This window comes from Cherax quadricarinatus, chromosome 6, assembly GCF_038502225.1.
Source record: "Cherax quadricarinatus isolate ZL_2023a chromosome 6, ASM3850222v1, whole genome shotgun sequence".
NCBI classification, from domain to species: Eukaryota; Metazoa; Arthropoda; class Malacostraca; order Decapoda; family Parastacidae; genus Cherax; species Cherax quadricarinatus.
Window position 1 is genome coordinate 7,857,791 of NC_091297.1, and position 25,286 is coordinate 7,883,076.

General features: G+C 39.2%; 1 protein-coding gene across 7 annotated transcripts in view; it reads right to left on the reverse strand.

The window, feature by feature from the left end:
* Nucleotides 1-25,286, reverse strand: part of LOC128691943 (uncharacterized) — a 70,525-nt gene that overhangs the window by 9,242 nt on the left and 35,997 nt on the right. For 2 of the 7 annotated variants that reach the window (XR_011391058.1, XR_011391057.1), the window contains exons 7-9: nt 16,944-17,041; nt 9,072-9,291; nt 4,359-4,437 (exon numbers count right to left, since the gene is read on the reverse strand). Coding sequence is in view for 4 of the 7 variants with exons in the window: in XM_070080062.1 (XP_069936163.1) it covers nt 9,083-9,291; nt 16,944-17,041 (307 nt within the window). In the remaining 3 variants the exon portion in view is untranslated. Of the gene's footprint in view, nt 1-4,294; nt 4,438-7,137; nt 9,292-16,943; nt 17,042-25,286 lie in introns of those variants that run through there. The other 5 variants (XM_070080068.1, XM_070080054.1, XR_011391069.1 and 2 more) reach the window with 4 other exon arrangements.

Sequence of the window (25,286 nt, forward strand, 5' to 3'; positions counted from 1 at the left end):
TAGGAAATTTGATGGAAACCTTATGGAATTATGCAGGCGCAAAGTTAGCGGTCAGAACGCAATTTATGCATCAGTGATGTCACTGACTTCGAGTCATATTTCAAGTCAATTTCATGGCTTCATTTGACCACATTTTGTTATTTCACTAGCATGCCTTCTGTTCTATTGACTGAGCACAAGAAATTGGCCATTCAACTATTACAACTAGTACCCTATCAAGCTCACAAAACAACATTTTCTCCATTCATTTATCATGTCCCCAGGCCTCTCCTATATATATATTTGCCTCCAGTTTTGAATTCAAAATCACACAAAAATAAAAGATTTACTCTATTTCCCGGCTAATAAAATATAGCTAGAAATGACTGGTTATGGTTTATGGCATCCCAATAATTTAATCAGATCTATTAAAATCCCATAAAACAAACTGAGGTGTGTAGAGGGGCCTTACAAGTCTTGAGGAAAATCGGCAAAAATCAAATATTTATGCTATTTTGAGCAAGAAGGCAAGCAGGCAGGGAGGAAGACAAGCAGGTTGGCAGGCAGGCAGGCAGGCAGGCAGGCAGGGAGGAAGACAAGCAGGCAGGCAGGCAGGGAGGAAGACAAGCAGGTTGGCAGGCAGGCAGGCAGGCAGGGAGGAAGACAAGCAGGCAGGCAGGCAGGCAGGCAGGGAGGAAGACAAGCAGGTTGGCAGGCAGGCAGGCAGGGAGGAAGACAAGCAGGTTGGCAGGCAGGCAGGCAGGCAGGCAGGCAGGCAGGCAGGCAGGCAGGCAGGGAGGAAGACAAATAGGTTGGCAGGCAGGCAGGCAGGGAGGAAGACAAGCAGGTTGGCAGGCAGGCAGGCAGGCAGGCAGGCAGGGAGGAAGACAAGCAGGCAGGCAGGCAGGCAGGCAGGCAGGGAAGAAGGCAGGCAGGCAGGCAGGGAAGAAGGCAAGCAAGCAGGCAGATTGGTAAAGAATTGTAAATATAATATTTGCACTATTACTGTTCTTGTCTCCCACTGTCGACATCAGGTACGAGTATGGTCTCCCTCCCTCCCTCACTCCTTCACCCCTACCCACCAACTCCTCCCTCCCATTCCCAACATACCCTCCACCATCTTTCCATTTAAGACAAGCAAGCAGGCAGACCACAGCAGACAAGGCTAAACATGGCAGGTAGGGCAAGGAAGAGCAAGTAAGGTTGCAGGCAGGCAGGCAGATTGGTAAGGAACTGTAAATATTTACACTCATTATCACTGTCACCCACCATCACCATCTTGCACATGTATGGTCTCCCTCCTTCGCTGCCTCCATTATCACTCCATTTAAGACCTCTTTATCATCCTGTCTTGTCTCTGGGTTGAGGACCTCCTACACCCATCAACCATCATACATGTATCATATCTCAAATTTTTCATCACAACTCAACAATAAATTTCATGAGGGTAAGGCATAACTCAAAATTATCATAACTCCAGCCCATCATATTATTATTAAAAAGGATCACTATATGGTGATACCAACACTCTTAAATGAGTGTGAAGTATGGGTTATTAATGTTACAGTGAGGAGGAGGCTGGAGGCAGTGGAGATTTCAAGCCTGAGGGCAATGTTTGGTGTAAACATTATGAGGAGAATTTAGAGTTTGGAGAATAGGAGGTGTGGGGTTACTAAAATTATCCAGAGAGTTGAGGAGAGGCTATTGAGGTGGTTAGGACATTTAGAGATAGGGCAAAATAGGACGATTTTTAGGGTGTATAAATCTGCAATGGAAGGCAGGCAAGGTAGGGGTTGCCTTAGGAAAAGTTGGAGGGAAAGAGTTTAGGAGGTTTTGTATGCAAGAAGCTTGGGCATCAAACAGTAATTTGAGGCAAGTGGTTTTTATAGCTTGACATGCTGTTGGAATGTGAGCAAAGTAACATTTATGAAGGGATTCAAGGAAAACTGGTTAGCTGGACTTAGAGTTCTGGAGGTGGGAAGTACAGTGCCTACAATCTGAAGAAGAGGTGAGGATTCTGCAGTTTGGAGTAGCATCTGAACTGTAGTATTGGTGCATCTCTGGAAAGACAGTGACGGAGTGAGTGATGTGAAAGTGTTACTTCAATTTTGGTGGGAAATGGCTGATGCGTTAAAAAATAATAATAATAACAGATAATAAATACCAATAATAATGTTAATAATAATAATAATCAGTTTGTACAAAGCAAATACAAGCCCACTAAATATGCACAAAATACCATTGCATTTTGTAAAAATATTGATGACAAAATTTATTCTGAAATTCATCTATAACACAAATATGAGCTCAACTCACCAGCATAAAATAAACATATAACAAATAAATACATTTGATAAAAAAAAATAGCAGACAATGAATTAGAAAAAAACCTGATCTACCTTGCTGGTGGTGGTGTGTAGCAGTGACTCATCAGTCACTGCTGCTGGTGTGTAGCAGTGACTCATCAGTCACTGCTGCTGGTGTGTAGCAGTGACTCATCAGTCACTGCTGCTGGTGTGTAGCAGTGACTCATCTGTAACTGCTGCTGGTGTGTAGCAGTGACTCATCAGTCACTGCTGCTGGTGTGTAGCAGTGACTCATCAGTCACTGCTGCTGGTGTGTAGCAGTGACTCATCAGTCACTGCTGCTGGTGTGTAGCAGTGACTCATCAGTCACTGCTGCTGGTGTGTAGCAGTGACTCATCAGTCACTGCTGCTGGTGTGTAGCAGTGACTCATCTGTAACTGCTGCTGGTGTGTAGCAGTGACTCATCAGTCACTGCTGCTGGTGTGTAGCAGTGACTCATCAGTCACTGCTGCTGGTGTGTAGCAGTGACTCATCAGTCACTGCTGCTGGTGTGTAGCAGTGACTCATCAGTCACTGCTGCTGGTGTGTAGCAGTGACTCATCTGTAACTGCTGCTGGTGTGTAGCAGTGACTCATCAGTCACTGCTGCTGGTGTGTAGCAGTGACTCATCAGTCACTGCTGCTGGTGTGTAGCAGTGACTCATCAGTCACTGCTGCTGGTGTGTAGCAGTGACTCATCAGTCACTGCTGCTGGTGTGTAGCAGTGACTCATCAGTCACTGCTGCTGGTGTGTAGCAGTGACTCATCTGTAACTGCTGCTGGTGTGTAGCAGTGACTCATCAGTCACTGCTGCTGGTGTGTAGCAGTGACTCATCAGTCACTGCTGCTGGTGTGTAGCAGTGACTCATCAGTCACTGCTGCTGGTGTGTAGCAGTGACTCATCAGTCACTGCTGCTGGTGTGTAGCAGTGACTCATCAGTCACTGCTGCTGGTGTGTAGCAGTGACTCATCAGTCACTGCTGCTGGTGTGTAGCAGTGACTCATCAGTCACTGCTGCTGGTGTGTAGCAGTGACTCATCAGTCACTGCTACTGGTGTGTAGCAGTGACTCATCAGTCACTGCTGCTGGTGTGTAGCAGTGACTCATCAGTCACTGCTGCTGGTGTGTAGCAGTGACTCATCAGTCACTGCTGCTGGTGTGTAGCAGTGACTCATCAGTCACTGCTGCTGGTGTGTAGCAGTGACTCATCAGTCACTGCTGCTGGTGTGTAGCAGTGACTCATCAGTCACTGCTGCTGGTGTGTAGCAGTGACTCATCAGTCACTGCTGCTGGTGTGTAGCAGTGACTCATTTGTAACTGCTGGTATGTAGCAGTGACTCATCTGTAACTCCTGGTGTGTAGCAGTGACTCATCTGTAACTGCTGGTATGCAGCAGTGACTCATCTGTAACTGCTGGTATGCAGCAGTGACTCATCTGTAACTGCTGGTATGCAGCAGTGACTCAAGTCATCAGTCACTGCTTTTAACACACTACAGACTTATCACTGTGGCTCCTACACATACTTCTAATATTCCTGCACAAAATTTACTTTATTTCCACATAACAGACACTTCTACAAACGTGGATAAAATTCATCAGGACGCAAGTAAAGCCACTAGTTACTTCCAGCAAGCTAAAACCTGACATTACTAAGACATGACACAACACACAGGATCCATCATATTTGGAATGGTATAAATGGTACCCAAAGCTGGTTGAGGGATTTTTTCATATTTTTTGGTCAGGTTTTGGCTATTTTTACCACAATGAAAAATGAGAATGATGCAAGTAATCAATGTCTTGTTTGAAAGGTTGGGTAAGGAAACAATCACTGTAGAGTATAGGGTATATATAATGAATTCTGTGAGCAATAAGCTTACCCCTTCCTAAATTTAACCCATTATTACTGTATATCAAATAAGATATTCTTCCTTGCTCAAGGTATATACACCAAGATGTGTACCTCTCAGCATACACTATGGTATATACACGAAGTTTACTTTAATTGTAATTTTAGGAATTCTTGACAGTTACCTGTGGAGTAGAGTTACCACCCCCATGGCCTAGACCTACACCAGGTCTCCTGGTTGCTGACCTATCAGACTGCTGGCACCTGTCAACAGTTTGTAAATAGGTAAACTGAGGCCTTCTTTGTCATAGTGTTAGTCAACAAGCTTAACCAAATAAATCTTCCTTGCTGAACACTGAACTAAAAATTAATATTAATTACAGTAGCACTAATAGGTGAATAACACATGAAAAGATATATTAAAATATATATTGCTAATGTACAAAATATATATTACTTTTATTATAGCGTATGAATAATTAATCCAATGGTATCTCTGAATGCTGTGGCAAGAACATCACAATGAGAAATGATATCCCAGCTCTTGATCTTTAAATTAGAAGAAGGCAGTTATAGGATTCTTTCTAAGAGCTTACAGAGTTTTCAGTTTGTAGTTCCTTGAGGAATGGTGCACATACATTACACATTCATTCAGCTCATTACACTTCCCCATATACTTCACACTTGAGTGTAGGAAATGTGCAACACACACATAGTTAACAACACTAACACCCATCTAGTTGAAGGAGAGTCTTCCAGTTACATTGTTCTGCCAGTCAGCGATGTTGCAACAAACATTTCCAACAAACTTGACAAAAACTTTGTTAAAATATCCACCAGCTCTTAAACTACTGTTAGAAACTTAGTGGAGAAACACAAGTGTGATACTGTCATTAGTGCAGGAGTATACATAGTACCATGTGGGGGATGTGACAAGATATATGTAGGGGAAACAGCAAGATCTCTGGATATTAGGATCCATGACCACAAGAACATCTGCAGCTGTGATGACTGTAAAAATGTGTGTGTCCAACATAGAGACAATGTTGGACATCTTATGAAGTTTAATGGGGCCAGGTTAGCCATTAAAGAAGATTTACGATGACAAAAGTGTATAAAGATGCTCCTCACTTTATGATGGTTCAACTTAAGATATTTCGACTTTACGGTGGTGCGGCAGCAATTAATGTTAGTTCTATGCTTCACAGGCCCAGTGTGTTTTCAGCTGACTACATTAACCCGTAAACGGTCCAAACGTATATATACGCTTTTTCAACATTTGAAAGTATGTAAAAAAAGTAGATCTTTTTGTTTTTCTACATTTGAAAATGTGTAAAAAAACTTTGATCTACTTTTTTTTTTTTGTTATATTTGAAAATATGTAAAAAACACTTAGATCTACTTTTGTAGCACTACACATGTGAACGTAGATCTGCTTGGACCGTTTACGGGTTAATGGTGAGTACCTGTACAACATATCACTACATGTACTGTACCTGTATCATCCTTGGGTAATCAAGTCAATTTACTATACGTATAACATTTTCTCTGTACTGTACTGTACTGTACATTTATTGATAAGATAAACTTGTATTCATTTATTTGCTTTTTAACAATGGTATTTAATGAGTTACAGTAATTATTTGTTTACTTATTCAGTGACAGTAGTTATTTATTTTCTTATTTATTTATCATATCATATATTCACATCAGACTTATGATATTGTCAACTCACACTGGGTTCACCGGGACGTTACCCCATCGTAAGTTGAGAAGCACTTGTAGAGGCTACCCTAATTGCAGCCAGTAACACAATCCATCGAAAGTATGGCAGCTACACTATATCCAAATTGTTGATTAAAAGGGTACTGTCCATTTTAAAGACTGCTGTAACATGATGTTGACAGGTCCTTCTCAAATCCTTTATAACTTTGATGAGTTTCAAGAGTCTTTGTACTCCCAAAGCCTAGCCATGGGCATCTCACCACAGTTGTGCTACTACTTCCACTACCACTATGACTATGACTACTACTACTACTACTACTACTACTGCTACTACTGCTACTACTACTACCACCACCACCACCACCTACTACTACTACTACCACCACCACCACCTACTACTACTACTACTACTACTACTACCCTCTCATAACCTACCACCTAACTCCTGCCATGTACATACACATTCTTAGTTATCTCTGAATTAGGACTGAAGAATCCACTTGCAGTGAAATGTGTCCTTTTATAAATGTTCTTAACTGTACATAAGAGTCTTTTTCCACATGAAGTAACCAACATGAAAAGAATATAGAAACAACTACTTAACACTAGTTATGAAATGACACTGGAAATACTAGTAGTAGTAGTTATAATAATAAAATCTTAGATCCTTGGCGACCCAATTCCACTGGCTAGCATTCCAATTTTGGGTCATGATCCAGGGGTTAGAACCACTGGTCTAGAGGAAATGATAAGGCAGAGAGGAATACCATATTTGTAAGTTTTATGAAGACCACAGAAATATGGCAGAGTACTGTATATCATAGAAACAATGAACAAGATCCAAGTCAGGTGGACAAAGATTAAAGGGAGCACAAAGGTTAAGGCTGAGAGCTCTCTTGATGTACCCAAGAGGGTTAAAAACAAGAGGAGCATAATTGTATGATTAAGATAGGATGGACTCGGCTTTTTAGAGGTAATTCTCAAAATTAGGGAAAACCACCAAATTGCTTTTGTCAGAAAGAAGGCTAACAATATCAGCGGTAAATTTAAGGGAAGGAAGAACATGCTGACAGTGACGAGGAAAGTGGTAATTCATAGAAAAAATTCTGTAAAAGGCATTTCTGTTATGAGCACAAGCACAAAACATGTATAATAGTATCAATTCTGTATATTCAACTTTTAATTTGTAAAGTAAAAGGACACAAGTGCAACTAATGTGACATTTATTGTGGCAACGTTTCGCTCTCCAGGAGCTTTATCAAGCCATGGAGAGCGAAACGTTGCCACAATAAATGTCACATTAGTTGCACTTGTGTCCTTTTACTTTACATATTGTCAGTAATTCTACCAACTTTATTACAACTTTTAATTTGAATTTTTACCTATGTTAGCACAAACAGTGAGTCATATACAATATTGAAATATACTTTATGGTACAGCCTACATAGAGAACTTCCGCTCTGTATATTCAGTGTAGTTAGCCTACCCAATTGCCATAAATAATTCGGGTAATATAGTACAAGTTTTACCATTCATAATTATTCTAGTATGGTAAGAATAAAGTACACACAAGTACAACAAAATCTCAACTTACATATGCCTGAGTTACAAACATTTGCACTTAAGAGCAAAGCCCATAATGAATACAGTAAACCCTCTATTTAATCCACTAAAAAAGGGGATTGTCCGAGTATCCGTTAAATCAGAATAACGTTAAAAAATAGCAATAAAACATACTAAAGTACTATACAGTACTATATACCTAACATAGTGCTATACACAATTTGCAGATTTACTGTAATAAACATTAAAAATAAAGGAGTTAAAAGTACAATTTACCCAGTGGATATTGATCATAACTTTAAAAGTCTGTTATACTGGGACTCATTATATCGAGGGTTTACTGTATTTAAAAATAACTGTTGGACAAATGTCAAACCATTAGTTATAAACACACGTCACACAACTATCCTTTGTACTATTGTTTTCCATAGAAAATTAAATTGCGTTACAAACAACTCATTGGTAAACTGGAACACCAGAAACACAACTCTTGGGTTAGTTGGGCACCCAAATTAATTTCACATAAGAACATAAGAACGAAGGAACACTGCAACAGGCCTACTGAGCCATGAAGAGCAGGTCCATGTCCGTCCCCCCCCAGATTAGCTCAATGACTCCCCTCCGGATTAACCCAATGACCCACTCAAGGATGGAGCATGGCACCAGACCCAGCAGCACAAGCTAGTCAGGTCCAACTCACACCCACTCATGTATTTATCTAACCTATTTTTAAAACTACACAACGTTTTAGCCTGAATAACTGTACTCTGGAGTTTGTTCCACTCATCCACAACTCTATTACCAAACAAGTGCTTTCCTATATCCTTCCTGAATCTGAATTTTTCCAACTTGAAACCATTGCTGCGAGTCCTGTCTTGTCTGGAAATTTTCAGCATGCTATTTACATCCCCTTTATTTATTCCTGTTTTCCATTTATACACCTCGATCATATCTCCCCTAATTCTACGCCTTTCGAGAGAGTGCAGATTCAGGGCCTCAGTCTATCATCATAGGGAAGATTTCTGATACATGGGATCATCTTTGTCATCCTCCTCTGTACGTTTTCCAGAGCATTTATATCCATTCTGTAATACGGTGACCAGAACTGAGCAGCATAGTCTAATTGAGGCCTAACCAAGGATATGTAGAGTTGAAGAACAACCTGAGGACTTCTATTATTTATACTTCTAGATATGAAGCCAAGAATTCTGTTAGCTTTACTGTGAACACTAATGCACTGTTGTCTTGGTTTTAGATTACTGCTAACCAGAACTCCTAAATCCTTTTCGCAATCAGTAGTATTAAGATCTACATATGGTAGATATGTCATGTACTAAGCTCAATCAAACCATCATCATTGAAATACACATAATAAGACTTTTTAATATGCTTTGCAGATCATATCAATCTGATACAGGGATTGTGTGTTACATACACAGAGCTAGGACTGCATAATATTGAATTCCCATAGAGTGAATGTACATAAAGCAAGGAAAACCTATTTATAAACCAGGTAGAGTTTAAATTTTACCATTTATCAGTCTGGAAAACTATCACAGAAGACCAAATTTAATGTAAATAAAGTGCATGAATGCAACTGTTTAATTTACCTCAAAAACAATTAATGAGGTTGATACACTGCTAGCCTCATATCTTGTTTGTGATGAAACTTGGTGTTAAATATTTTTCTATATACATCAATGCCAACTGCTTTTTGACCTACTTGCAAGCACTTTTCGATATAGGCTCTATGGAGTTTCTTGACACTAATTTCTTGCAAGTTGTAGCTTGGGTTTGCTGGTATTCCAAGAGCAGCTCCTTCATGAGTGACTGGAAAATGCACAACATTATCAGCATTAGCAACAGGTTAGGGCTATCTCAATACTCACAGAATCTATTTTACCATGCAGGAAGGCACATAGGAATATTTTAGGTTACTCCTGTGCATAAAATTTTAATTGTAAAATAGTACTTACCTGTACATAAATATTTTAATTGTAAAAAAATACTAACCTCTGACAGAGAAAAGGGGCTTTTGATCTAAGGAAGGGGAGGAACAGCTCCAATTCCTTGGATCAGGAATCTCTGAACAGCATCACTATATACATCTCCCTTGAAGGGTATATATCTTAAAAAGCCTCTGACATAGAACACCAGTAGAGGCTGGCATAGATGCTATATATATAGTGTACCTTGAACAGTGTATAATATCAAGCAGGATAAGATCCATGAGGATGCCTAGCTGAGATTATAAATAATAATGTTTTACTACTGGAAGCTACCTTGTCAGAGTACCACAGGTTTTTGAATAGATGGCTGGATGTGTGGGCACTTTACAGCAGCATTTTGTGACCAGGAGGTGAAGGTATCCTATAGAGGTTACTGGAACCCAAAAGGCATAGAAATAGTATACTTATCCAACAGAAAGTCAATGCTGTTTAGACTTTCAATATACAGTACAGTATAGATTCCTTAATTCAAAATTAAAAAATCAGAAAGTTTTTGGAGGTTTTCAGATAGATCATTCAGCACAAGATGTGGTAGGGGCTCAATACTCCGTCTGTTGAGCCCTGACAGACAAGCTTTACATTTGTAGTAATGCCAGTTTGTTGTCAGCAGTAATTACTCACTGATTACAGCATGTTTTGTGCACTGAGGTGTGAAGATATTGTTGAAAATGTTGAAAAGGCCTATGGGAAATAGTGAAAAGAAAAAGAGGAAGCATTTATGGATATCTATATCACAGAAAGTCAAGCTGTTGGAAAACTTGACAGCAGTGCAAGTGTGAAGTGTCTGACTAAGTGGATTTGTCAGTGTCAGAGTGAGCACATGCCACTTAATGGAATGCTGATCATAAAACAAGCAAAAATCAATCATGATGAAATGAATATTGAATGTAACAGTGAATATTCAGCAGGCTGGTTGCAAAAATTAAGAAAAAGATGGTTTTAAATATTTACAAGACTAGTGATGATGAAGCATCTGCTGATCACAAAGCAGCAGAGAAATTCATTGATGTGTTTACCAAGATTGTTGCTGATGAAAATCTCTTTTCTGACTGGTTTCACAAACATTTTGTACTAGCGACTCGTGCCCAGTGCAGAAAAGTTACTCTGGATGCCAAGTATAAGATTTTGTTATTCCTTGACAAATGTTCTGCTCATCCTCCAGCTGAACTTCTCATCAAAAAATAATGTTTATGGCATGTACTTTCCCCCAAATGTGACTTCATTAATTCAGCCATGTGACCAAGGCAACCTTAGATCAATGAAGACTCAGTATAGACACGTTCTTGAACAGCATGCTGGCAGCAGTGAACAGAGGTGTGGGTGACTGCAAGAAAGAGTTGACTCTGAAGGATGCTGTATACGTGGCTGCCAATGCATGGAATCATGTAACTAAAGACGACACCTTTGCACATGCCTGGTACATGCCTGTGACTATACTGAGTGACGATGATGGACAAAGGGATGAGTTTGAAGGATTTCGCCTGTCAAATGAGAAAATGATGTCAGACCTCCTTACATACGCAAAAAGTATACCTTCAGAGTTCGTAAGTAACCTGGAGGAAGTGGATACTGAAGTTCTTAACATCGATAGTGATGCCCCAGTTGTTCATTCCATGACCAATGATGAAATAGCTGAAATGGTTCTGAATCAAGGTGATCCTGATGATAATTATGACGATGAAGATTCAATTCAATTCAAAGTTTATTCTCTATAAGGATTGCAATGCTGAGTTTACAGAATTTGGTTATAGTGTACCACTAGAACACCTAGCATGGCTAGGCATTTCGGGCAGACTTAGATTAAATCTTAAGTTTAAAATATTACAAAATTATGAGGTAAGTTGGTATTACGGCTAAGTGACTAAATACTAGTTTGTGAGTTCAGCAATGTGAATGCTTTTGTTTTGGCACTATACATAGTTTCAGTATTGGAGTATCACAGGCCAACTTATGACTAGTTAAGATTCATTATTTTGAGATTGAGATTGATATTTCTGTTTATGGTCAAATGAGTGAGTGAGTGTAAGTGTGAACCACCAGGTGGTATTCGTATAATTAGTTGACGGTGTATCAGGGAGATAAGATGTTTTCTGATGGTAGTTTTGAAGGTGATGAATGTGTCTGCAGTTTTAGAATTTTCAGGTAGGGTGTTCCAGATTTTAGGGCCTTTGACATACATTGAATTTTTGTAAAGGTTTAGTCGGACACGGGGAATGTCATAGAGATGTTTGTGTCTGGTGTTGTGCCTGTGGGTTCTGTCACAACTATCAAGAAAGCATTTTAGGTCAAGGTTAATATTGGAATTTAAGGTCCTGTAGATGTAGATTGCACAGTAGTAAGTGTGGATGTACTGAACAGGGAGTAAGTTTAGATCTATGAAGAGTGGGGGGGGGTGTTGCCAGGGATGGGATTTAGTGATTATTCTTACTGCAGCTTTTTGTTGGGTTATTATTGGCTTTAGGTGTGTTGCTGCAGTTGAACCCCAAGCACAGATAGCATAGGTGAGGTATGGATATATAAGTGAATGGTATAGTGTGAGAAGGGCAGTTTGCGGCACGTAGTATCGTATCTTGGAGAGGATCCCAACCGTTTTGGATACTTTTTTGGTTATGTGTTGGATATGGGTGCTGAAGTTCAGGTTGTTGTCGAGGTAAAAGTCTAGGAATTTGCCCTCATTATGCCTGGCAATTAGAGTGTTGTCGATCTTAATGTTAATTTGCGCATCTCCTGCTCTGCTACCAAACATAATGTAGTAGGTTTTGTCAGCGTTAAGCGTAAGTTTATTGGCTGTCATCCAAGTCGATATTTTGATCAGCTCCTCATTAACAATGGTGTTGAGGGTGGCAAGATTAGGGTGAGAGATGACATAAGTCGTGTCGTCAGCAAAGAGAACGGGGTTCAGGTGTTGAGATACGTTTGGAAGATCATTGATGTATATGAGGAAGAGCAGGGGACCAAGGACACTTCCCTGCAGAACTCCAGTATCAAGTGGCTGTGTTGTTGATGCTGTGTCTTTAATGGTGACATACTGATACCTATTAGTAAGGTAAGATTTGAAATATGCAAGCGCATGGCCTCTTATACCATAATGGTCAAGTTTGTGGAGTAGGATGCCATGGTCTACTGTGTCAAAAGCTTTTCTTAGGTCAATAAAAATTCCTAGTGGATATTCCTTATTTTCCAATGCTGTGTAAAGCAGATCTAGCATTTTTATGATTGCATTGTTAGTGCTTTTATTTTTCCTGAATCCAAATTGGCAGAGGTTGAGTATGTTTTGTGCTGTTATAAATGAATATAGTCTCCTGTGCACGAGTTTCTCAAAGATTTTGGATAGCAATGGTAAGTTTGATATTGGCCTATAGTTGTTTAAATCTGTAGGGTCACCACCTTTATGTATTGGTGTAACCCTTGCCGTCTTGAGTAGTTTCGGGAAGGTGCTAGTTTCTAGTGACTTGTTAAAAAGTAATGAGATAGTATGCGAGAGGACATGGGCCGCTCTCTTGTACAATAATGGTGGGACATGAGACAGATTCCCTGAGTTATTTTTAAGTGATTTTATAATCTCGGTGACTTCCGTGGGCTCAGTTGGAGCAAGATAGAAGAAATTTGGGAAATTCCCATCTAGGTAGTCCCCGGCATGGGCATTGGTACGTGGGATTTTATTGGCGAGATTAGAACCTATGGTTGAGAAGAAGTCGTTTATCTTGTTAGCTGTGTCAGTGGGTTGCAGTGGTGTTTCATTAGGTTTAGTTAGGACAATATTCTTGTTTTTTTTCAGTTTGTGGGTCCCTAGAATCTGAGAGTGTTTTCCAGGTCTTTTTTATATCTCCTCTTGTGTCAGTGAATCTACTGGAGTAGTATAGTTGTTTGGCTTTCTTTATTACTTTGGTGAGGACTGATGAATAGTGTTTAAGAATATCTTTGTGTATTAAGCCCTGTCTATATTGCTTTTCATATTGGTGTTTCTTATCAATGGATTTCAGAATGGTGCTGGTTAGCCATGGGCAACCAAGCCATTTGTTTGTGATCTGTTTCGTTTTTATAGGACAATGTTTGTTGTATAGTCTAAGTAATTTGTTAAGAAAAATGTCTGTCCAGTCATCAATACCATTGGCCTTGGAGAATTCTGTAGGCCAGTCAACAGTCTCTAGGTCAGCTGTGAACTTCCTTATTGAGGCCTCATCATGGAGTCTAAATGAAACTTTGTTGTATTCAAGTGGTGGTTTACTAATGTTTGTCAAGAGGAAGGTAGGGTAGTGGTCTGTAGTGCTATCTGTGATTATCCCTGATTTAAGGGGGGCTAGTATATTGGTCCATATGTGGTCTATTATGGTTGCACTTGTTTCAGTGAGCCTGGTTGGTTTAGTTATTGTTGGTATGAGAAGTGTGTTGTTCATATTGTGGAAAAGGTGCCACTAGGTAACGTGGTGAAAATCTATATGGACTTATTAAAGGACTAGAGCAGTGTGACAGAACAAGAAATCACATCAGTGTATAAAATCAGAGAGAGACTGTTATGACAAAAACCACTGTTAGTAAGGCAGATGACACTGGGAATAACATTAAAAAAAAAAAAGCCATCCAGCACAGTGCTTCCTCATCCCTAGATCATCCTCTTCCAGGTCCCTCAACTGCTGCTGATGTTCCTCCTCAAAGTGATGTCACTGATAATGTGCCCTCTCCCTCAAGTTTCTCAGACCTGCCTGGTGTAGTTGTAGTGTCTGAGTTTGCATTTATCTTCTTTTTGTAAGCAGTATAGTACCATGTTTAGACTTGGGTCCCATTCCCAAGCTGTCCAATTTTATAGGTATACAAATATTCCAAAATCTGAAAAAATTAGATATTCAAAACACTTCCTATCTGAAGCATTTCAGATTAAAGATTCTCAACTGTATTAAGGAAACAGAGAAAAAATCATAAATACAGTATAGTAAATGAAAAACAGACTGAAGGTTATCAAATATTTTTTAGTTATTCATTTTCAATTCTTAGATTAATAATTCTGAAGCATACCTGCTCACCACCAATAATACAGAATGTGAGGTAGCTGTTTCCTACATCAGCTGGACATAATGATCTAAAGTAGTAATTATACATACAAGCTTTATGGGAAACTGCATGTAGTTTGCAAAGACTTACCTATTTTGATGCAATAATAATTAGTTGTACTGTACAAGGTGCTATCAGAAAGCTCCTGGACTGCAATAAAAAAAAAAAGGTTGTATCCCTTGAAGTACTCTCCTTGGAAGGCTATACACTGATCCCAGTACCTCTAACGTACCCTGCAACTCTGCTTGAATCTCCTCCACGTCATTAAAACACTGCCCATCGAGTGCCATTTTTTTTTTTTTTTTTTGGAAAGAGAAAGTCACTGGGGCCTAGATCTGGGAAATAGGGAGAGTGGGGGACGACTGCTATGTTGCTTTTGGCCAGAGAATGACGGTCTTGCTGGTATTGAGTTAGCAAGTAGAGCACAAATTTCACAGCCACAAACCTGATGTTCAAATTTTCAGTCAGAATGCTTTGACACGACCCAAAAGAAATTCCCACAGTACTTGCAATGTCCTGGATACTCTGACGATGATCTTCATGAATAAGCTTCCTCACTTTTTCTATGTTGGTGTTTGTTTGAGATGCTGATGGACGACAGAGTGTTCATCATTCTCAACTGATGTTAGCCCTGCTTTGAACTGAGAAAACTATTCAAAACACTGTGTCTGACCCATTGCTTCATTGCCAAATATGTTTACTATATTTAAATCAGAAATTCACATGCACACTGTTCTGTCTTTTAAAGATTCCATTCTGCTACACAAAAAATGAAACGACACACTGGCAACACAACAACAAATGCCCATCTAATCTTAACAGAATGACCGACTGCACTGAAACTCACCACACTACTTCACAAAGGAGTGTACTGTGCAGTGTGACCTACTCTGCCACCACCATATTTCACCCAGGAAGCGCATGAAAATTTGGGGATGGGAACTTTCTAACAGCACCTCATAAATGCGAGATAAAACACACTGGTGGTTATCGGCTTATTTTTAAAATCGAGTAGAAATATGAGCAAGTACTGACTAATTTTGATGGTACTAGAAACAGTATCAGTATCAGTGGGTATTGGCTAACTCTAATGGTATCAATATTGGTTTCAACGGAGTATTGGTATCGGCATCAGCAAAGATTTTGGTGTCATTCCATCCTTGCTTATAATATACCGTAACTCTGAACTGAAACTTTTCTTTCTTCCTACTCAAAAAAGACGTAAAATGCAAAATAAGTACAGGAAAACCGTTACATTACACGGATTAATTTGCCACATTTTGGTTATTGCACTATTGAAAAATTGCGGCACAATTTTGTATAACACTTCGTAAAATTAACTTTACACGGTTCCGTTTGTGGGCACAGAAAAAATTTCCCCAGCTCAAACTGCCGCCTTGTTGTGGGTCAGCAGGGGAGATCTGCCCTCCCCTACCACCCCTGACTCCTGCCACCACCATCCCAGCCTTCATGAATACATGTTCAGTTCCATTCTGTCTTAGGAGATAGTTGTGTTTGTGAACTGTGTTTTGATCTTTTAATTACCAAATCTTATATCTGCCAAGCAATCATGGCACCCGGTAGGCATACCAGTGTTGCTGAAAGTGGCAAGAAAAGGTATATGCATTTAAGTCTTAGAGTTAATGAAGAAAATACAGTAGAGGTATTAGACAAGAGATAGTCTGTGGCTGTAATGAAGTGCCACTGTGTAATTAAAAAGAATGAAGTAAATATATGAGTTTGTGTGATAACTGACTGACTGATTTATTGACTGACTGACTTGACTGATTTACTGACTGACTGACTTGACTGAATTACTGACTTAAAGTTAGACTTTTCCACTGAAGAGGACCCTGAAACAGTGTCTAGAGCAGCTGATGCCTTACTGCCAGTTGTATAATGTACTGCAGGGTTAAACAGAACAGAAATCCGTTACAGAATTTATGCACACTCCAGTACAACCATTAGCTTCAGTACCAGAACTTCTACCATCCACCTCAGCCCAGTAGGGCCACAGCATAACTTTCCACTCTCATCACAATCATCCACAAACACCAGCACACACAATTTAAGGTAATAAATACTATTATTTCTGTTGCATTTGTAGTCTTAAGCAGTAAAAACAACATAATACATCACGACAATGAACTACAATTACATATTCACTTTTATTTTTGTAAGAACTGGAGGTCTAAAAAAGTAGTTATTTGGCTTTTTGGGGGCTCCCAGGAATGTAACCCTATTTTTCCCATAAGTTCTTCAGTTTATCTAACGCAGATTTACCTAACATGGCATTTTCAGGAATGTAACTACCGTGTAATATAACGGTCTACTGTATTACAAAGATCAAATACTATAAAATATACTGGAAAATCTTTCATTTCAGCATTTAGCTAGTTGTTTAAGTCTGGGTGTTCTCCATACCTACTGACTCCAGTAGAGAGGACTGGATGTGTTGATAAGCATACTCAAGGTCCTTCTCCGGGGTCTTGTTAGCTGGAGACTTGATGAAGCAGTTGAATCTGAGTTAAAATATCAAAGTGTTTGAGCTCCAGAAGATGGCTATAAACTATAGAGTTCAAAAAATGTTTTTTACTAACATACTCCTCTCCCAACTAAACTAGGATGAAATGGATACACAATAATTTTAAGTCTCTGAAGGTATTTAGAATAAAAAAGTACATGCAACAGTGAGTTGTATTATGTTTCTCATTATTATTATTATTATCAAAAACTGTTGCCAGAGTTTCTCAGAAGACAAGTAACAACTTATGACTTAGCAGTAGACAGTAACTGTCACACACTTTCCTCAGAAGACACACAACAACTTAGAACCTATTACTGGATGAAAGATCACAGCATGCTTTCCCCAGAAGACTTGCAACAACCTTCGATACAGCACAGTAAACCCATAAATTCCCTGTTTGGAATTCTCTGATTTTTACTGCTGGTGGCATTGACTAAAAAATATCCAACAAAATGCTTAAATATTCACAGCACCAAACTAGAAAATTTGAAAAAGGTATCAAGAGATCCCTTACAATCAAAAAATTTCTATAACAGAAAATAACTCAGTCACTAATATATACTGTAACTTTCTAAAACTACTTTTTTTATGCATGTGAGAAAGTGGGAGTAAACCCTTAGTTATAAAATTTACACAGTGACACATTTTTATACCAGTATAATGCAAATTTACAACAACAGTGAAAATGCAAAAATAATGACTGTGTTAGCTGCATGTGGGATAATTTATTTGTACTGTTTACTTCTCCATTAAACGTAAACTACAAGGCATTCATTTCAAAAATGAACTGCAAATTTTCAAAATAATAAATTTTATAAAAAAGGAACTTAAAAATATATACATATAGAAAAAGAGCTGAGTGATGAGAATAATAAAAATTTTAGGCAATAAAAGATTTTATATAAAACAGAAGGAGAATGATGGATGTAGATGTATTCAGATATTGGGGAGTAGACATGTTGGCAGATGGGTTATGAAAAACTAGGTGAACCACAGAGCAGATAAAAGAGGAGGAAAAAAAGGAGAAAGGAGTGATGAGGCATCTGTTAAAAAAAAAAACCTATGGAGTCAAAAAAATAAGTACCAGAGAATGGTAGTACTGTTACTTTTATATAGGTGTGAGACATGGGCTTGTAACACTGCAGAGAAGAAAAGGTTAGAAGCAGTGGAGACAACAAACATTGTCCCATATAAACTAAACAGATCACTAATAAAAGACTAAGTTGCCCATGGCTTACTAACAGCATCCTAAGGCCCATCAATACGAAACATCAATACGAGAAACAACATAGAAGGGGCTTAATAACTAGACAATTTATCAAACACTATACGTCAGTTCTCACCAAATTAATCAGAAAGTCTAAGCAACTATACCATTCTAATAGATTCACTGAAATGAGAGGAGACATAAAAAAAAGACCTGGAAAACACCCTCTCTGATCCTGGGCACCCACAAACTGAACAGAGCTAGTAATATTGTACTAAACCAAATGAACCAAAACTCCAGCCTACTGATACAGCTAACAAGTTAAATGACTTTTTAACCATAGGATCAAATCTCACCAGTAAAATTCCAGTCACCAACACCCAAGCTAATGATTATCTAGAAGGAAACTTCTCAACATCCCTCTATCTTACACCAACAGAGCCCACTGAGGTTACTATGATTATTAACTCTAAAAAACAAATAAGGAAATGTAACCCAAGTACCACCACTACTGTATAAACGAGCTGCTCAAATTCTTTCACCCACCACTGCATTTCTCTTCAACAAATCACTAGAAACCAATACTTTCCCAGCATCACTCAAACTAGCAAGGATTACACCAGTACACAATGGTGGTGACCCAACAGATGTAAACAATTATAGGCCAATATCAAACCTGCCTTTACTTTCCAAAATCTTTGAGAAACTCATACACAAAGGTTATACAGTGGAACCTCGGCACTCGAACAGCTCTGTATTCAAACAATTCAGTACTCAAATGCTTAGTTTGGTAAAAAAAAAAAAATCTCTTGGTAGTCAACCATCTGCTCAGCACTCGACCAAACAAACACGACCTGCCAGAACATGTGCATCAGTCTCCCCACACCTGTCAATCAGTTCAAAACTCTGCTGAATTTCACTGTAAACTATTTTGAGTTTCTTCGCATTTTTGGGCTTTTTTTTTATTATTATTTGTATAAATAAGGCACCATGGGGCCTAAGAAGATTAGTGATAACAGCCAACCAAAAAGAAAATGGGTTAGTGTGTTTGCCTTGATGTAAACACCGCCTCTGCCTCTCCACATGCCTTTTATTATTAATTTTGGCATTTTTATTGTGCTTCTGGGTTATCTGTCGTGTTTCTGTTATCAAGCTGGAACAAATGTGATAGATAGATAACCTTTATTACTAATATTTGAGTAATTACACACCATATTATTCGCTCCACCGCTAGTATCTGGCTATCATGATGACTCATCAGGTATTGGCTGCTCCTTCTGCTGGCCTCTCCCTATCTCTCCTATAGCTCCTCCCACTTCGGGCCTCTCTTATATTACACTTGCTTTCCATTTTGAATTTTCATTTGCCCAAAAAAATAGATTTACTGTTATGCAGACTACTGCATTATTGAAAAAATGGTATAAATAATATCAGCACATTTGTGAAAGCATATTAGACCCACCAGTTGACGTGTATTGGACGCATGATGTGATTTGTTTACTGTTGAACATCAGCAAAAATTTAACATTTCCGGTATTCTGAGCTCAATTTCAAGATGATTTTAGTCTGTAAACTATTAAAAATCATCTCTATGTCTGTAATATATCTCTCATTCTATCAAATGAGACCAAGAAAATGAGAATACAATCATAAATACCACGAAAATAAACCGCAAAGTTGTTATAAGTGTATTTTTGGGGGTCTGAAATGGATTAATCTAATTTACATTATGTATTCATTATGGGAAAAACTCATTCGGTACTCAAACAGACTGGCACTCAAACGACCTTCTGGAATGAATTAAGTTTGAGTACCAAGGTTCCACTGTACTCCTTCATAACATCACAAAGCATCCCTAACCAATGTCAGTTTGGACTCAGGAGAAACAAAAGCACAAATGACGTAATAATAAAAATGCTAGACCTACTTTACACGGCACTGGAAAAAAATGAATACCCGCTTGGACTCTTTATCGTCCTTAAGAAAGCTTTTGATACAGTAGATCACAGCATCCTACTCCTCAAGCTTGATCCTTACAGTATAACAGGCCATGTATTTGCATTTATCAAGTCCTACCTTACTAACAGAAAGAAATACATCTCAGTCAAGGATGCAACCTCCTCAACTGGACACTGGTGTACCACAGGGTAGTGTTCTCAGCCCCCTCCTTTTCCTTTTATACCACAACGATCCTCCAAGCGTATCATAACAACTTATGCCTATTCTCTTTGCTGACATGACTTTTGTCATCTTCCACCCAAATCTAGCCTTGCTCAACACTACTGTTAACAAAGACCTCACAAAAATAGCAACCTAGTTGACCATCAATAAACTTACACTTAATATAGACAAAACCTTTTACGTTTTGTTTGGGAGTAGAGCAAGTGAGGTCCAACTAAACATTATGCTTAACAACACTCTTATTGCTAAACATATTGAGGGAAAATTCCTGTGTCTGCACTTTGATAACAACCTGAAATTCAACACCCATATCCAACACAACAAAAATGCCTCTAAAACAGTTGGCGTTCTCTCAAAAATACATACTATGTACCACAAACAGCACTACTTACACTATACTATTCAGTGATCTACCCATATGTCACCTATGCTATTTGTGCATAACACAACAAAAAGCCGCAGTGCGAATGATCACACAATCCACTGCTAGACAACAGACCCCCCACTCTTCAGAGACCTAGACCTACTCACTATACAAAACATTCACTCGTACTATTGTGCAACATACATTTACAAAACAATCAATTCTAATATAAATCCTGACCTGAAATGCTTTCTTGATAGTTGCAGTAGGACTCATAGACACAACACTAGGCACAAAAACCTCTATGATATTCCCTGTGTTAGGCTAAATCTTTTCAAAAACTCATTGTACATAAAAATGCCCAAAATCTTGAACTTCCTGCCAGAAATATCCAGAACCACTGGTTCAGCTAGCATTTTTAAAACTACAGTTAAAAACCACCTTCTCTCCTTAACCTATCCCAGCCCATCATAAATACATGTGTAAAAACTATGCATGCATTTGCTCAATATCATGAACATAGGTAAAAACTTTCTCATCAATATAATCGATATACAGTGGACCCCCGGTTTTCGGCCGGTGCGGAAATCGTACAATTCGGAAATCAAGCACTTTTTTTGGCAAAATTTTCCCCTGGATTTTGTGTATCCAATTGGAAATCATTGGTATGATACACATCCACCTGCCAGTGATGCCACTTCCTCACACGTATCACACTCAGTCTGCATCTCTCTCTCTTTGAGCTAGGAATACTCTGCACGTTCACCCATTGTTTTTGGTGCTTGTTTATTGATTACAACTGTGAAATAAGCCACCATGGGGCCAAAGAAAGTTCAGAGTGCCAGTCCTTTGGTAAAGAAGGTGAGAAACATGATAGAATTCAAGAAAGAAGTTATAGCAAAATGTGAAAGTGGCGTACGTGTGGCCAAGCTTGCCAGGATGTATGGCAAGTCGACATCAACAATCAGTTCCATCCTGGTGAAGAAAGCAGAAATCAAGGGAGCATAAGTTGCAAAAGGGGTAAATATGCTAATGAAACAGAAATCGCAAACAATTGAGGATGTGGAGAAGTTGTTGTTGGTTTGGATAAATGAGAAACAGTTAGCGGGAGATAGTGTTTTGGAGGGGATAATTTGTGAGAAGGCAAGGCAGTTGCATGCAGATCTCATAAAGAAAATGCTGGGAACGAGTGCTGCTGTTAGTGAATTAAAGGCCAGCAAAGGGTGGTTCAGCAGATACAAGAAGCGAAGTGGCATACACAGTGTGGTAAAACATAGCGAGGCTGCAAGTTCCGAGAAACATACGGCCGAAGCATTTGTTGATGAATTCAAGGGGTACGTAAGGGCTGAAGGATTCTTCCCCCAACAAGTGTTCAATTGTGATGAAACAGGCCTCTTTTGGAAGAAAATGCCAAAAAGAACCTACATCACACAGGAGGAAAAGGCACTGCCAGGACACAAGCCTATAAAGAATAGGCTAACTCTTTTGTTCTGTGGTAACGCTAGTGGGGATTTCAAAGTGGAGCCTTTACTCGTGTATCACTCTGAAAAACCCCTGAGTGTTCAAGAAAAACAATGTCATGAAGAGTAAATTGTGTGTGAAATGGAAGGCTAACAATAAGGCATGGGTCACGAGGCTAATTTTCATTGAGTAGGTCAATGAAATGTTTGGCCTGAGTGTGAAGAAATGCCTCCTGGAAAATAATTTGCCACTTAAGTGCCTCTTGGTAATGGACAATGCTCCTGCTCATCCTCCAGACTTGGAAGACCTATTGTTTGAGTAGTGTAATTTCATCACAGTGAAGTTCTTGCCCACTAATACCACTCCTCTCATCCAGCCCATGGTCATTTCAAACTTCAAAAAACTGTACACAAAAGCAATGTTTCAGAGGTGCTTTTAAGTGACCTGAGACACTGAATTGGCCCTAAGAGAGTTCTGGAGGAATCACTTCAATATTCTCAGTTGCATAAGCCTTATAAATAAGGCTTGGCAGGGAGTGACTTCCAGGACTTTGAATTCTGCTTGGAGAAAATTGCAGCCAGAATGTGTCCTCGACAAGGATTTTGAAGGGTTTGAGGCTGACCCTGACGACCCTGTGCCTATTGTGGAATCTACTGTGTCTCTGGGGAAGTCCACAGGGTTGGATGTGAGTGGCGAGGATGTGGAAGAGTTGGTGGAGGACCACAGGGAAGAGCTAACCACTGAAGACCTGCAACACCTTCAACTGGAACAGCAACAGACCACAGCTGAAGATATTGCTTCAGAGGAGGAAGAGAGGGGGGAGAATGTGCCTTCTTCAGCAATTAAGCACATTTGTGCAAAGTGGAGTGAGATGTAAAGTTTTTGTGGAGAATTATCATCCTAACAAAACTGTTGCAAGCCATGTCTGCAACATGTTCAATGACAATGTCTTGTCCCATTTTAGACAGAGCAATGGGCTAGTAACCCCTTCTCCTGTATACAATTACTAAAAAAGAGAAGAAGAAAAACTTTATAAAACTGGGTTGCTTAAATGTGCGTGGATGTAGTGCGGATGACAAGAAACAGATGATTGCTGATGTTATGAATGAAAAGAAGTTGGATGTCCTGGCCCTAAGCGAAACAAAGCTGAAGGGGGTAGGAGAGTTTCAGTGGGGGGAAATAAATGGGATTAAATCTGGAGTATCTGAGAGAGTTAGAGCAAAGGAAGGGGTAGCAGTAATGTTAAATGATCAGTTATGGAAGGAGAAAAGAGAATATGAATGTGTAAATTCAAGAATTATGTGGATTAAAGTAAAGGTTGGATGCGAGAAGTGGGTCATAATAAGCGTGTATGCACCTGGAGAAGAGAGGAATGCAGAGGAGAGAGAGAGATTTTGGGAGATGTTAAGTGAATGTATAGGAGCCTTTGAACCAAGTGAGAGAGTAATTGTGGTAGGGGACTTGAATGCTAAAGTAGGAGAAACTTTTAGAGAGGGTGTGGTAGGTAAGTTTGGGGTGCCAGGTGTAAATGATAATGGGAGCCCTTTGATTGAACTTTGTATAGAAAGGGGTTTAGTTATAGGTAATACATATTTTAAGAAAAAGAGGATAAATAAGTATACACGATATGATGTAGGGCGAAATGACAGTAGTTTGTTGGATTATGTATTGGTAGATAAAAGACTGTTGAGTAGACTTCAGGATGTACATGTTTATAGAGGGGCCACAGATATATCAGATCACTTTCTAGTTGTAGCTACACTGAGAGTAAAAGGTAGATGGGATACAAGGAGAATAGAAGCATCAGGGAAGAGAGAGGTGAAGGTTTATAAACTAAAAGAGGAGGCAGTTAGGGTAAGATATAAACAGCTATTGGAGGATAGATGGGCTAATGAGAGCATAGGCAATGGGGTCGAAGAGGTATGGGGTAGGTTTAAAAATGTAGTGTTAGAGTGTTCAGCAGAAGTTTGTGGTTACAGGAAAGTGGGTGCAGGAGGGAAGAGGAGCGATTGGTGGAATGATGATGTAAAGAGAGTAGTAAGGGAGAAAAAGTTAGCATATGAGAAGTTTTTACAAAGTAGAAGTGATGCAAGGAGGGAAGAGTATATGGAGAAAAAGAGAGAAGTTAAGAGAGTGGTGAAGCAATGTAAAAAGAGAGCAAATGAGAGAGTGGGTGAGATGTTATCAACAAATTTTGTTGAAAATAAGAAAAAGTTTTGGAGTGAGATTAACAAGTTAAGAAAGCCTAGAGAACAAATGGATTTGTCAGTTAAAAATAGGAGAGGAGAGTTATTAAATGGAGAGTTAGAGGTATTGGGAAGATGGAAGGAATATTTTGAGGAATTGTTAAATGTTGATGAAGATAGGGAAGCTGTGATTTCGTGTATAGGGCAAGGAGGAATAACATCTTGTAGGAGTGAGGAAGAGCCAGTTGTGAGTGTGGGGGAAGTTCGTGAGGCAGTAGGTAAAATGAAAGGGGGTAAGGCAGCCGGGATTGATGGGATAAAGATAGAAATGTTAAAAGCAGGTGGGGATATAGTTTTGGAGTGGTTGGTGCAATTATTTAATAAATGTATGGAAGAGGGTAAGGTACCTAGGGATTGGCAGAGAGCATGCATAGTTCCTTTGTATAAAGGCAAAGGGGATAAAAGAGAGTGCAAAAATTATAGGGGGATAAGTCTGTTGAGTGTACCTGGTAAAGTGTATGGTAGAGTTATAATTGAAAGAATTAAGAGTAAGACGGAGAATAGGATAGCAGATGAACAAGGAGGCTTTAGGAAAGGTAGGGGGTGTGTGGACCAGGTGTTTACAGTGAAACATATAAGTGAACAGTATTTAGATAAGGCTAAAGAGGTCTTTGTGGCATTTATGGATTTGGAAAAGGCGTATGACAGGGTGGATAGGGGGGCAATGTGGCAGATGTTGCAAGTGTATGGTGTAGGAGGTAGGTTACTGAAAGCAGTGAAGAGTTTTTACGAGGATAGTGAGGCTCAAGTTAGAGTATGTAGGAAAGAGGGAAATTTTTTC